At 40.9% G+C, this 14,684-nt stretch overlaps 1 protein-coding gene across 1 annotated transcript; it reads right to left on the minus strand.

Moving 5' to 3' along the window:
* Nucleotides 1-1,772: 1,772 nt before the first annotated feature.
* Nucleotides 1,773-14,483, minus strand: PPP1R17 (protein phosphatase 1 regulatory subunit 17). The gene is made up of 5 exons (XM_027902257.1): nucleotides 14,428-14,483; nucleotides 12,477-12,589; nucleotides 9,632-9,784; nucleotides 6,494-6,655; nucleotides 1,773-1,946 (listed from the first exon to the last, which is right to left on the minus strand). Exons 2-5 carry the CDS (start codon nucleotides 12,556-12,558, stop codon nucleotides 1,867-1,869), a joined length of 477 nt encoding a protein of 158 aa, XP_027758058.1. The 5' UTR covers nucleotides 12,559-12,589; nucleotides 14,428-14,483; the 3' UTR covers nucleotides 1,773-1,866.
* Nucleotides 14,484-14,684: the final 201 nt, after the last annotated feature.

Below are 14,684 nucleotides of genomic sequence, written 5' to 3' on the forward strand. Positions count from 1 at the left end.
AATTTCATGGCTGATCCATTATTGATGTTCATTTGAATCTTTTCAGGATTCCACACTCTTGCTCTTGCTGTATTGTGCACTGAAAATATTCACCAGCTTCACTGGTAAAGCTAGACTTGAGTAACTTGTATTTTTTTTCACATACCTGCTGTGACATACTTTACTGTGTACCTTATGTTACTGTTGTTATATGAACTATTGATTGTTTATATTTTAAATACTATCTCACTGATAGGTTAACAGGATAAAACCAAGTACACCTCCTAGTTATTAGGCATCCCATTAATAATATAGCAGGCATCTTGTACACTTTATTATGCAATTATTTATTATAAGCTTGTTGATTATATCTTGAAGCTAAATATTTGTGAATGGACTGCATTCTCATGAAAGATGCTGGGTCAGTCACTGTGGCAAATGAAGTGCAAACTATTATGGTCCTCAGCTGTCTTCCTAAGGGAGTTAAAAAGATAACTAAATTCAGTCTGCCAGGCTAGATGATTTACGGTCTTAAGCTGTGCCAGGGGAGGTTTAAGTTGGATATCAGGAAGAAATTTTTTACGGAGAGAGTAATGAGACATTGGAATGGGCTGCTTAGGGAGGTGGTAGATTCACCATCCCTGCAGGCTTTTAAGATGAGACTGGGTGTGGCACTGAGTGCCATGGTCTAGTAGTTGGATCAAGGCAGTATTGGATCAAGGGTTGGACTTGATGATCCCAGAGGTCTTTTCCAACCTTGTTAATTCTATGATTCTATGATCTTCAACCTCTCTGCTCAGGTCCCTAATGGCCCAGCTGGCAGTGCTACTCTATCTAGCCCAGAGCTATTAAGGTAAGCACAAACTGGCCATTCTACCAGACTGTAGCTGTCTGTGAAAACAATTCTTGATTGAATCAATGAGGTAAACTAATAAAAAAAATCAAATGGTGCTGTTCCACCTCGTAGTACACATATGCCCTTGAGTAACACTATTCCTTTTACTCAATTTTCACTTTCCACTTTCCAAAAGGTTTTCAATCTTTTCCACCTCTCCTAACTGACCTAGAACTCAAGTTAAAAAGTAGGTGTCAAAAGAAATTATTTGGAGGAAAAGGATCCACTATCCAACTATTTTATCTTTCATTGACCAGTGGAGACAATTGCCTACACTGATATAACAGGCAGGCATTGCACTTCTCTGATGTTTCTCTTCTGAGAGCTCTTCCCTCTATCCTGATGTGTTAATGCTGACAGCCCTTAGATGTAAATTTTCATTCTGCAGGGAATCTCTCTTTTCCTCCTCACAAGCACAAGTCATGAGCAGATACAGGCAGAAGAAATTTTTGCTTTCCATTTCAGGGTCTGGCTCCTGCCCTTGCACCTTCTCCATCTATCCCATCAGCTTTGCACATGGGAATTTTCACTGTGGTCAATTTTATTCCAGAAGAGGAAAGCTGGACAAATTAGGTAAAGTGTCAGGAGAAAAATGCAATTTGAATCATTAGTTGATGTTTTACTGCTCTGCTATCTCATGCCAGGTACACTCTACGAGTGATGTTCTTTGTATTAACCCTTATCACCACAATGCACAAAGCTAGATCTGTTCTGAGATGGATTCCTCATTTACAGAAATGCTGGGAAGTCACTTATAGTAAACCAACAGAATCCTTCAAACTCCAGGTGTCAGTAAAAGTTCTGTCATCATCTCCTATGATGCTTGCTGGGAATTCGTAAGATGCAGATAAGCATTTGCTGATAATTTGAAATCAAGTGTATGCTTGTGAAAATTATTATTTATAAAAATGAAAGAACTTCTATTTCTGTGTGCTGCCACTTCGAATGACCCAGAATTATTTACACTGCATTACTGGAAATATCATCGTAATTTAACTGTGGATTGTGTCTCCCTCCTTTTCTTCGTCTTCCATAATCACTGTTTGTTCTTCTTCTGTAAACAGCTTAGTGCCTTAAAAACACAAGGACACAAAAAACAACAACAACAACAAAAAGGAGAAAAAAAGAAGTTGATTTAACATACTACTTTTTGGAAAATACTAGGCTAAAAAGAATTTTTCATTCCTCTCTTACTTCTTGATCTGAATATAGTTTTCCAGCATCGTGGGAGTTACTCCTCATTTATTTTTAGCACATCAGTCTCCTGGTATTTAGTGAACTAGAATTGAATCACTGCATTTTTAGCTAAAATTATTAGGCACTCTTAAATCTAGCATATTTTTCCTATCTGTGAAAAGAGATAATGATGTTTTATTTGGGAACCTGTTTGTTAAAAGAGTTTGGGGAGCTAAATAAGGGAAAGAGCTTGCATGATTAAGTAAATGCTGTGATTAATCTTTGTGACTGAGCTACCTTATGTGAACATGTATATGTTTCCTCCAAGTATATAGCCATATTACTTAAAATTTTTAAGTGCAGATGACAAAAGAGACAAAGGTTAGAACACCAACATGACAAGTGCCATCTCACTGAAGTTACATAGTATCAATAAATTGCAAAAGCTGCTGAACAATGTGAAAATAGACTTGGGTTTTAGATCATACCTTCCACAAATCTGTGTCTCCCCTCCCTTCTCTCTGTTTCTTTTTTTCTCTCTTATACTTGAACTGGTAAGTCCACCCTTTAGGGGTCTTGAGGCTTTTGTGTGATACCAAGATATCACTAATACTGTAAATGCCCTCTTCATTAGAAAACAAATACAAAAGAAGTGAGAACAATGCATTGGGTACAAAATGTTCTTGAACTCAATTTTAACATATAGTGCTGGATTTGCCTGTTTCCAGTAGAAAACAAGTGACTTGTGTGATGAATTTTATGCCCACATTCCTTGGTGTGGATGTTGACGTAGTCTGCAAACAGGATTGGGAGGTATCATTGTGTTGAGACCAGTGAAATCTCTCCCAAATTTGGTCTCCTAATGTTTGATACCAGCTGAGCTGTTCTGTCAGACCAACCTGTTTGCTTCTTTCTGCATCAAAAACTCTTCTGCATAGAAGGTTTTCAGTCTTGCCAAGGTTTGAAAATAGGGCAATACAACAGAGGAAGATTTTCTTTAACTTTAAAGTCTTTTCAGGGGCGATGAATTAATTAAAATATCAACCTATACTACCCTTCATTTGAGTTAACTCCAGCTTCATTTATATGCAGTTCTTGTGAACTAGCATTATGAAATAAACTGAAAGGCATAAATGAATGTTAATTTGAAACACAAGGGACTTTATTTGTTCAAGCAGCAATTGAGTTACCACCATTGTTAACTGCAATGAATGATGACATTTTATGGATGTAAGTGTCCCCCACACAGACTTCTATTCCTATAGACAACTTAGGCAAATATAGACAATTTTTTTTAACGTTGTCTTTGGGGTTTGGGTTTTGTCTTTTTAAGAAGGAGTGAAGGGCTTATGTTGTTGGTTTTTTACATCATGGAGGATTTGAGGAACAAGGAAAACATAATTAAAGCATGCTTAGAATGTAAAGCTAGAATGGATCGTTTGAGGAGAGATAACCTGCTTTGTGGGTAAAATCAGGAATAAGAGATCAGATATGTACACTAAATAAATGGATCATGTCCATTCACTTATTTAAATGAAGAAGTGATGAAGGAAAAATGCGTTTATGTAATTCTGATGGCCTAGTTATAGCACATAAACTAGTCCTTTTAGCAGATGCTGGGGACAGCTGAAAGGTAAAACCCAGGCATAGGTCCCAGCTCTAGTAGCACAGACACTTACCACAATGAATAGCAAGATCATTATCAATTAAACACATTGGTGACTGATGACCTCCAAAGGTTTCCAGTAGAGTTCATGATTCAGAGCTCAGAGGTGGGTGTAGCCCAGAGAAGCAGGTTAACAACTTTCCATGGAACACTCACAAATCAGCCTTTTAATGCAAAACAGTGGAAAGGGTATACAAATGGCAGGTCAAAGCTGTAGTTATTTGTATAACACTGGGAAAGGATTTTTTTCTTGGATACAGTGCCACTGATCAGCTGTGGAGAAACTGTGCTTTACTGAATGCACATTTGGAAGCTTGGAAGTTCTGGGTGTGAGCCAAAAGGATGTGAGAAGGACATTTGATTTGGGAAACATTTGTAAGTTAGTCTTTCTCTGTTTGCTGAATAAATGAATCACTTAGCTTTTCTGCCTCTGTTTTCCCAGCTGTGTGTATTATGGAATGCAACTCATCCTGCAGATTTATTTAAAGGATTGTAGGTTGTTCTATTAATATCTGCCAAGTGATCTGACTAAAGAAAGCAGAAGGTAAATACAATGTAGTCATAATTTCCCAACAGAACTTGCAACTACTTGCAATTTTTAGCTAGACACTAGAACCATGAAGGCTTACAGAGATATAAGAGTTTCTGTTAGGAAGCTCAAACATAGACAGAAGTTGGGTTAAATCAAGAAGGTGCCACCTAGATCTAAGCCACTCCTCCTGGACTATAAATCAGAAAACCAACAAAATAGAACCTGTCTACAGACTACCTACAGACAACTCCTGCTGGAGAGGCAAGAGGTGACATTAAACTTCTATACTTCTCATGTTACCCAGAGGTTTTCATTGGGGTTGGGATGTTATCCTAAAGGAGCTGCCTTAACTGTTTTTCTACGGTATAAGAATGAATGAGGGTTTGAAACTGTGGATTTGCTATTTACCTCTGATCTGATTAGGAAACCCTAAGCAGCCACATTTCAGGAATGATCTTCCCATATTTAGGCATGTATTTATATTCTATCTCAAACCCACAGGCCTGAAGAGCTCTCAGAAATACTTCAGTTAATGGAATATATTGCTAAGTGCAGATGAGTGTTCCAGAGCTGACTACAGGCTTGGATCAGATTCAAGCCATTTTCTGTCAAGTGAGACAGAAAAAAAGACCACTGGAATTGTGATTCTATTTTGTGTTCTAGTCTAATCCCTTTGGAAAAGGTGTTGGCTGGCTGAAGGCGAGCTGGCCACTGAAGGAGACTTCTGCTCATAATTTATTTGTATGCACGTGGCATAATGTTATATGTGCCACTTCAGTAGAAGTTTGAAGGCTGAATACATTTAGAAGCTTAACCCTTGTAGAGGAGAATTCAGATAACTAATTTAGCAGCCCCCTTTTTGTACCTGCATTTGCCAATTGGATTGGGTGTCTGTAAGGTGTAAGACTGATTCTGCTTCTCATTTGGACCACATACTATCCAATAGAAACCCTGTATGGTCCATTTGACTTGTGATAGAAAATCTCCCTGGCCACCCATGAAGGAGAGTGACTGTCCTAGAAAGGTTATAACCAGCTGGTAAAAATGGAGAGGGATAACACATCTGCCATTTTGACTGCATTTACAACTAAGTATTTGTGTGGACAGCTGTTCAGAAAGATACTCTAGTAATTAAGCTCTTTTACTACAATTCAGTGGAGCTCCTTGAATTGCCATCTAGAAGTAGTTTGGAGATGATCTCAAGGGGAAGAAATGGGGACAATCGTCATTAGCAGGTCACAAGAGAGGCCATGTGGCACTGAGAGTGCTGCTTAATGAAGCAATTCCAGTAACAGGGAGACAGGACAGAAAGGCCTGTCTATATTTATTTAGCACATATAGCCCTGCTGGAGCTTCTCAGGTCTCCAAGTCTATGATTCAGGTTTCATTTTGCTTATCAGTTCCAAAGGCTGCGGTTTGTTTGTGCTCTGTCTGCTACCTGATGGAATAACTAGGAAAGTAAATAAGTGGACCAGCCTTCAACCACAATTGAGTCACTTGACTCAAATACCAATATGCTTTGCATAGAGAGGCAGCATCTAGCAGGCTGCTTTGAATCTGTGTTGAGTGCTGGAAGGTGGCTTCACGTGTAGGCAAGAAAGTGTCATTGGAGGTAGAATTGAAAACAACTGAAAATTGCTTTAGTTTCTCTCATTTTCCCCGTAAAAAATGCACAGAGTTTGAATTTTGTCACACATTTGAAGGTCACCACTTTTTTTCCACCTTCCCTTCCTTTCCCTTCCCTTCCCTAGTAGCATCTTAGGTGAGTGTGTATGTATTGCATGTTATGCCAGAAGCACAGAACTGTCTTTAAGGTGCTGTTAACGAGAAGTTCATTACAGCTTGATTTTGTCAGTGCATGTCAGGAACTGTGGAGTGGAGTTTAATCAGTACAGCTTTGCTTCAGGTTGTTTGAGGCATTGTAGTGCTGCTGGCCTTAAAATTTACAGCTGCTTAGGTTTGAAAAGCAGGACATTAGTTGGCCTGTCAGAAAAGTAAGATTACAATCTGTGAAAGATAATCGAGTGACCAAATGTCTTCTCTTACTTCCCTTCCTTTCTGTCCCCAGAGCATGAGCAGGGGATATGTAAAAGACTTTCCATGAGCCACCACTGTTATTAGACCAAGTAAGTTCATTAAGAGCAGCTAAGTAGACTGGGCAGAGAGCAACCTCCTCCCAGGCATTCCTCTGACACTAGCCACTTTTTGCTTCCTCTTTGGAGGATTCTTCTCCGACATTTCTTACCTATTATCAAAGGTGGGATGTGTACTGCAGGTGTATCTTTTCTCCTGGGCTTTTTCTTCTCCAGTTCAGTGACCTGAGAGACTGGACTCACTCTCTCTCTCTGTGGCTTCTCTGTGATACCATATCTTTTCAGCAGATTATCAGAGAAGTCTGAAGGTACGCCTGCAAGGAGGAGGGAGGGGGGGGAAAAGCCGCTTTAGCCTAGTTCACATTGAAGAAACTTGCACCTGTGTAATTCTTCCAATGACTACTCTGAAGTAAAGCTGCATGAGTGCATGATCTGCTGCATGGCATACCTACCCTACATTTCCTCCAGGTTAATTATAGGCTACAGACAATGAAGCTATCAGGTCAGCTTGCTTCTGGTTGTATTTAATGCACTAAACTGCAGCCCATCAGAAATCATGGTAAAGAATTTCTATTCCAGAACCTTAGACATCTTGTCAAAGTAGCTTAATTACACAGATGCTCAAGCCTCTAGCTGGGAGCAATAGGATTGCACAGAAATGGCTTTTTTTTTCCAGTGAAAAATGTTTTCTGTGTGGTATGGTACTTGCAGGCACAAAAGGCAGCTCTTCAGCCTCCAAGCCACTCTTCCCTAGAAGAGAATTGCTGATGGAAGATACATGTGAAAACTGAACAGAGTCAAATTCAGTATCTGGATTACAAATATAGGAAAATCCCAGCTGCTTGTTTTTGGCTTGATGGATTGTTGCATATATACAGGGAACCATACAAGTAGTTACTGGCTAACTTTTTGTGGCAGGAGAGCCTACTCCAGTAAGGCCTAGAATTCAATCAGAGAATGCATACAATGCAAGCTCTCATACAAGCTATCTGTGATGAGTTACTGGTGGGCCCCATGGTAATGTTTTTGGTGTTGAATTATGCTAAAACCAGCTGCGAGATCCTGGATTCGAATCTCACTGAATTACTGATATGGCTTGGAACCAACTCACTGTGTGAGTGTGCACGTGGGAAAGGACTGGACCTGGACCTGCCAGGAACATGGCAATGCCTCCACATCAGTGCTGAGGACATCTGGCAAAGCTGTAAGACCAGACCTGCAGCCCACACAGAGCACAGGGCAGAGCTGAAGGCCCTGCAGCCGTGCTGGCAGTCAAGGCAGACCTGCCTGGTAGCCCACCCACAGCCTGCAGCCTGTGATGAGCACAGCACACCTCGCTCTGGCCGGGAAGGCAGGGGCTGGATATCCTGCCTGGGAGGGAAAACCGAACTCTGTAAATGCACGAGACTCCACGGGGTCTCTCCTCTCTTCACCCTCTGCAGCCAGCACCATGACAATCACTGGATCTTGTCGGTAACCATTTTTTTTTCTTCCCAATCTCTTCTCTCTGTCTGTAACCTTTTTAATCTGTTTTCTTTTACTCCTTTCCTTCTCTTGTGGATAACTTAAAACCAATGAACTGTGTTTTACTAAAGCTGGTATATGATTTTTTTTAGTGGATTTTTCCAGTGGAATGGGTCTTTGTGCTGAATGATTTAGTGAAATGCTTTATTCTTGGTTGTATTTTACTCTTGTAAAAACCTTTTGCCAAAATATCTTATTTTTCTCACTAAATTAAGGAGAATTTCTCTTGGAGAAGAGTGTGTAACTCTTTCTCTGGATGCTAATTAGAGGTTATAATGAACCAAGAGGCTTTTAAAAAGTCAAAAAATGTAACTGCTCTGGGCAGTTTAATCCAAAATGCAACACCAGCCTGGTTCACCAAACTTCAAACATACGTCCTGCCTTTTGAAGTAGGACATGACAGATAAGAAAGTATCTGGCCTGTAAATTTTTAACTAGCAGTCAGTCACCTTATACTATAAAAGTCTAGCTCCCTTTCATACAGTCAGGTTTTTCTTAACTCTTCTTGTGGTGTATGTGTAGAGATTCCTCGCTTGGGAGGAGAGGCTGAGAGAAAGAGATCTCTCTGCGAGCATTGGTATTGGTGAGTTACCTCAAATCGCTACTTAATAATTGTTTCTTTTTGTTAACTTTAATAAAATTGCTTCAATACTTGCTTTGATATAATGCACTATCCTATCTTATACTATACTACTAGTAGTTTTAGTGTTTATATTGTGTAGTACATAATTCTGATTAAGATCTTTTGCCTGATGATTTGTAATAATAAATTATTCATTTTAATAAATATTCTCATTTTGCCAGTCATTAAACCTGCGGGACAAAAGTGGTTCAATCACACCTTTGTAATTCCTTATGTTTAAATTGTTGACATAATATGTAGCTGATTGGATTCATCCACATTTAGACTCCTCTCTGAGAAGGAGTTTAGAAAGCGAGGCAGTCCTTTCTGCACCTTGTGACTTAGGGCAACTGAATGACTCTACACCTCGTGATGGCAGGGCCTTTTCTTAAATACATTTTTGTCTGAACCTTCCACTCCCACCCAGAGAGTGACAAACATTTATTCCTACTGCTCTTTTTGGAAGATCATCAGGTTTCACTGGCAGTCTCCTGCTTATTCTTCCCTTCCCCAGGTTGGCTCTCAAACATCTGTAGATGTGCCACAGCAGGAAGCGTCCTACAAGGAGCGCCTTTGTTGCTGCGGTGATTTCTGGCTCCCTGGAACACGCAGAGTCCCCATAAGCATATGAGCCCTGTGATTTCTAGGAGGAAATCCTGGATGATGCAGGAAATGGTGCAGGTGGGTTGTGTGCCTCTCTGGTCTACTGCCAGCGTCATCCTCATTCAGCCTTCCTCTGAGCACTGGGTATGAGTTTCAAGAGAAAGTGCAGGGGCTGAACTGGATCCGTTTTGATTTTGGACCATATCAAATTGGGACATCGAGCATGGCTCAGCGTATCATTTAACACATAAACGTGGCATCATTTAGCAGCAAGACTATGAGCTCCAAGGGAGCACGTTTTCCAGAGCATACACCCACTCACCTTGGTGTTCCCAGATCTGTGAGCAAACCCTTCAACTAACGGAGGATGGCTTTGAGGAAGTCAGACTCTGTTCATCTGCCTTCCAAGATGCACATGCATGGAGCTGTGTTTCTGTAAGCATCCAAGGGGACAGAACTGAATGAGGGCTCTATGGACTTTGCTCAGATTCAGTTCCCACAGCTAAATTGGGATTTCAAAGTCAAGAGATTTATTGCTTACCTGTTAGAGGTGGTGGAGTGTGCAAAGCTGGTGTATCTTTTCTCCTTGGCTTTTTTTGCTCCTGTTCGGTGTTTTGGGAAGCTGGGATGGTTTTACCTTTTCTTGGGTTTTTTTTGAGGTCGCAGCTCTTAATCAGCTGCTCTGAAAGATCTTCTGCAGGGAAAAGAATAATAGAAATTGAAACTTTGGGGAAATAATAAAGAAATGCTTTAATAATAGTGCTTTAATCCAAATAAATTAAAATGCCCATGAAAAACATCTTTTAAATACTTAGAAACTCATCAAAAGAGGCCTCTGTGCCATACTACATGGGAGTCAAATGACTTAGGTGGTCCTTCTGTGTTGTAGGCAGTAGATAGAAAACACAGGGAGAGAGTTGTGTGCAGCTGTGTGTTTACACAGTAGAGGGAAGGCTGCATCACTGTGAGCAGAGGTTCCATGGCTACCCCTGTTTCATCCAGTGCTCACCATGTGGACTGTGTCTTTGAGAGTTAGAAGGGCACTTTTATGAAGGAAAGTTTTACATATGTGGGGTCAGCCTGAGGTACTGGTAAAATGAGCCAGTCAGTATATTGTTTCCTTCAAGAGTTGCCTTTATTTCAAGAGCTACTGAGCAACTGCTATTTGCTTTTGATTTACATAACATTGTACTGGACTTCTGGTTTTCCCCTAAAACAAGCCTTGACTCAGGTGACTCAGAGAGTCAGCATGTCTTTTTCTACAAGAGTCTGCATTTTTGAGTGCTTATGCAAGCTGAAAATATTGAAGGTAATCTGTTGTGGTGGTGCATCCTCCTCCCTCACCTCCTCCTCAGGCCTGCTTTGTGACCTCAGCAGCTCCTGATAAGCCTCGGTTGAACCAGCTGAGTGGTGAAGTGCCCCTTGACTGTACCAGTTGGGTGGGGAAGCCTCCGTGACTATACTGGGTGCTTTTGCATGGTAAAGGTAGGAACAATACTGACCATACCAGGGCCATCAGCTGCCCGACCAAGGTGAGGAACAAAGGATAAGCAGTTATTTGTGTTACCCTTGCTAGATAATTTACCTGAATTGTAACCCAAGTGAAATGGTACCATTGTTAGGAGACCTTGTGAAAAAAATGAATCGTAGCCTGAATGCAACGGTACTATTGCTACTGGACTTTTTGGGAAAAAATCATCTTGTGACCCTATAAACAGCAGTGCTAAGTGAGGCCTCCCGGAGTTGGAGCGCTCCTGGAAAGCAGTGGGCTGCACCAGCAACTCCCTTTGAGTGGGATGTCTCTTGGAGCTTGCAAACCCTCAAGTTTGCAATACTTGAAACATGTTGCTGATGATGAGGTCTAGGTGGATTACACACATGCACTCCCTGAGGGCCAGCCCGTGCCTGTTGAGAAATGCTAAGGGATTTAATAAAAGTATTTCACTGACCTTGAGGGGAATTTTTGATTAGTACCTTTACACACATAGATATAGAAGTATATATTTATTTCCCTGGGTGCAAGCAAGCGAATTGATTATGGTATGAACGTTGTTATTTTGAGTTTATAATTAACTAGTTGTTATAATTGTAGCAAATCCTATTGAATCACTTCTTAAAATGTTAAAGTAGTTGATGATTAGGTGCTTTTGCACCCTCTTCTGGTATCCATATCCTTTGCACTCTAACTCTCCTTGCATCCCCAGTCTCTGTGTAAGTTATTCCAAACTGCTTTTAATCCAATTTACTTATGTATGCTTCATCTATGTAGTAAGTAATAGAATGAGCTTTGCCATTTAACTCTGATAAAGTTGCACTCTTATAAATTCATATTGAAGCCTGTATTTTGTCAATACCTTTGACAGTGATTTTTTAAACATTCTAACTACTCATTTGCGACACCTCTCATTATTATCATCACTCAAACCAATGCTCTAAATTCTTAAAAGCTGCTTGTTTGCCTTTGTCGGGGTTCCCCACACCCTTATCCAACCCCTACCTGCAGACTTGGATGCAAGTGCAACTTCATTCCAGGCTCTCTTACACTATTTAAGACGTGTTATGTCTGTGAGCCTGCAGATTGTAAAAATGGTGCCTGTGGCTAGAAATGCCATGTGACATAGTCAGAATTAGGATACCTTCCTTGGAGGACAAATAAACAAAATTGATAAAATTCGGCTTGCCTGTGGTGAGACGGTTTTTGACACACAAGTGAAATGGCCTCTGTGTTTCATTATTGTCATCACAAGGGTAACAGTGAACAAAGAGATGTTTGTTTCTGCGTTGCTAAATCTTCAGGACAATTTTGCAAGATGGGAGTGAAGTAATAGCATTTGAAGTAGAAGCAAAGACCATGAATATGCAAAAAACACATCTATCAAGTATGAAGTCTGGTATTCAGGAGAGTGGCAGAGCAAAGATGACTGATATGCTCAGTGTAAAAGTAGGTTCAAGGAAGGAACAGACTGCTTCTGAAACACTTTCAGAAAGCTGCCCCAGTGAATGAAATGGGATGCTTGAAATCTTTTACTCAAATTTCATATGGAAAATGTGTTCAGGTAAAGTTTAGCTATATCCTAGCTTTCAGTTTACTATAGTATAAATGGAGAAACTGCTCTATGTTTTCTCCTAGGGAAAAAAAAATCAATGACTCTTTTTGCTTTCTCTGTAATTAATTTCACTCTAGAGTTTCAGCGGATATTTATATGCAGGAAAAATGCTCTTTGCCATTCCATCTGGCATCAGAAGTGTCAGCAGAAGGTATAATTATCCATTTTCTTCAGGGTTCAGTTGTATCGCTGGAGGGGAAAAATGGACACCGGAGAGGACTTTATGATGTGAAGGCAACACCTCTCATTAGTGCAATGACATCATCTAATAACACTTACCTAAATGGTTACACTGTGAATCTCGCTTATCCAGTCTGTCGTCTGGCATATCAAGTGGCTGAACACATTCTGTTGACATCATTGAAACAGGCTTTTCTCCTCCTTTGAAGATACTACACACACACACACACACACACACACACACACACACACACACCAAAAAAAAACAAACAAACCACAAAACAAAAAAATGAATGAAACCAAAACCAAAACCAAACCAAACCAAACCAAAAAAAAGCACAACCATATTGGTGTAATGTATCCGCTTGCTAGCCAGATTGTGAGGAACTCTTGTCTTCCAGCTGCCCTCTGTCATGCAGTCTGCTGGCCTGATTTCACTCGCACGTGCTGAGATGCATCCTTGCTGTAAGCAACCCATGATAGCACCGATTGGCTCTACAGAAGAATACTGCCTTTGATCATTAAGTACTATCTCATAGTAAGTACTGGAGTTTTTTCTGGTTTTTTCCTGTTTTCTTCTGTATTTTTTCTCAAGTATAAATTAAGGATTATGTTTGGTGTTTATTATATGATCCAACTTTAATTATGAATTCTGTTGAATTAGTCTTATAAGGCCAGCTCCTGTAAGACATCTTAAATACCCCTGAAGATCCAAGTGTAAGGGCTGCCTCAGAAAGATGACTGGTGCCCACAGACCCCAAAGCCAGGATGAAGTAGACTTCCTCATCACTGGGAACTCATTTCACCAGGCTGTTTATTTGCCCATGCTCTGTAAGTCTCAGTGGATTGCTGTTTTGGCTGGTTTACCCCTCTTTGTGCATAACTGCAGTTGGTGTTGAAGCCCATCCTTCTACCTGAGCTTCCCCAGCACCTCCCCCAAGCTGAGAGTTGGTCCTGGGCTCACTAATTCTGGGGCTGCCACAAATGCCGTCACAGAGAGAAGAAAATAAGACCATTTTTCACTGCTGATTGTTTCTACAGAGTAGAAAACAGATGTCCTAAAAGTAGAACATCTGGGTGTTCCTGTGTTGCACTGCAAACTTTTCATTACAAGTTTTACCATATGTTTAATGTGACTGTGTTGGAGTGATACCTTCCTGGGTACAGAAGAAACCTTCATGCTAATACACAGAGTTTCTTCTTCAGTTATTTAGGCACTAGGCTGCTCTCTCCAGGTATTCTTGTCAGATTAGTCTGACTTACACTTCTCTGAAGCATATTTAAATCTTCTTAGCAAACACTTGGATATTGGAAAGCTGGATCTGAGTGCCTCCTTCCACCCCAAAAATTTGCTGCTAATAATAACATGGATATAGAAATACCACAGAATTGTCTGGGACCAGTTTCTTCTCACAGAGAGTGTGCTTCTGGGCACCCTGGCTGAGCTGTGGACTGATTTCCACTACCGCCCATGAAGGTGTAAAATAAATAAAAATAACAACAGCTAAAATTCTGATTGACTGAAAAAATGTGATATACATTTGCACAGGTTCTGGTCACAAAGTTTTTGCCTTTGGAAATAATAAAAAATACAAAGTCTTCCTAATTAGTTCCTAAAGTACAAATTAACCCCTTGCACATGCCAACCTTAGTAGTGGGATAAGAAGTCCTGATACCAATTCCCCCTCTGCTGGCTTGTGTTATCTGCCTGTGAACTGTCCCAACAGTTAAAGTTAGCTGAAGCAGTTTTCTCTAAAGTACTCTCCCTGCCATGACCCCATCCAGGCTGCATTCCAGCCTCAGTGCAGTCACATCCCAGCTTTCTCCAAATGGGACCATGCCCAGCCCACTGCCTGTGCAGTGGGACCCTGTGCTTTCTTGCTAGTCCCCATAGCCCCGGAGGTGACAAGGCAATTTGCCATGCTGGTGGTGACTAAAAAAAAAAAAAAAAAAAAAAAAAAAAAAGAGAGAGAGAGAGTAAAATAAAGAAGCCAATCAAGCCAACCAGCCAGGAGAGAGAAGCGTGCAAGAGTGTGGTTGAGGTACTTACGAAGCACTGGAGGTGGTGGGGAAGGTGCAGTTTAGCGCTGAGGCTGGCTGGAGGAGCTCTCTGGGCTGGGTCTGCAGCTGATGGTCTTGCCCGTCTTATCTAGGGAGCTGTCGCTATGGCAACGCCGCGCTGAGGCGTCCTCTGGGAGGCTGGGGAACAGCATCACCACTCCCTGACCCACCCCTGGATTCTAATTCTGTCTCCTTCCTCTTCCACGAGTTGCAGAGGCTGAAGGAGAGGTATTAGAATGCAGGGCA

This window comes from Empidonax traillii, unplaced genomic scaffold, assembly GCF_003031625.1.
Source record: "Empidonax traillii isolate 1590-97213 ecotype Southwest subspecies unplaced genomic scaffold, ASM303162v1 scaffold857:size263469, whole genome shotgun sequence".
Classification (NCBI taxonomy): domain Eukaryota; kingdom Metazoa; phylum Chordata; class Aves; order Passeriformes; family Tyrannidae; genus Empidonax; species Empidonax traillii.

Excerpts from the sequence above, each read along its gene's own strand:
- PPP1R17 (XM_027902257.1), bottom strand. The coding sequence starts at position 12,558 with ATGATGTCAACAGAATGTGTTCAGCCACTTGATATGCCAGACGACAGA. Across the intron at positions 9,785-12,476 it reads TTCACAGTGTAACCATTTAG|AAGATCTTTCAGAGCAGCTG; the intron begins GTAAGTGTTATT and ends TTTTCCCTGCAG. Across the intron at positions 1,947-6,493 it reads CATCCCACCTTTGATAATAG|GCACTAAGCTGTTTACAGAA; the intron begins GTAAGAAATGTC and ends TGTGTTTTTAAG.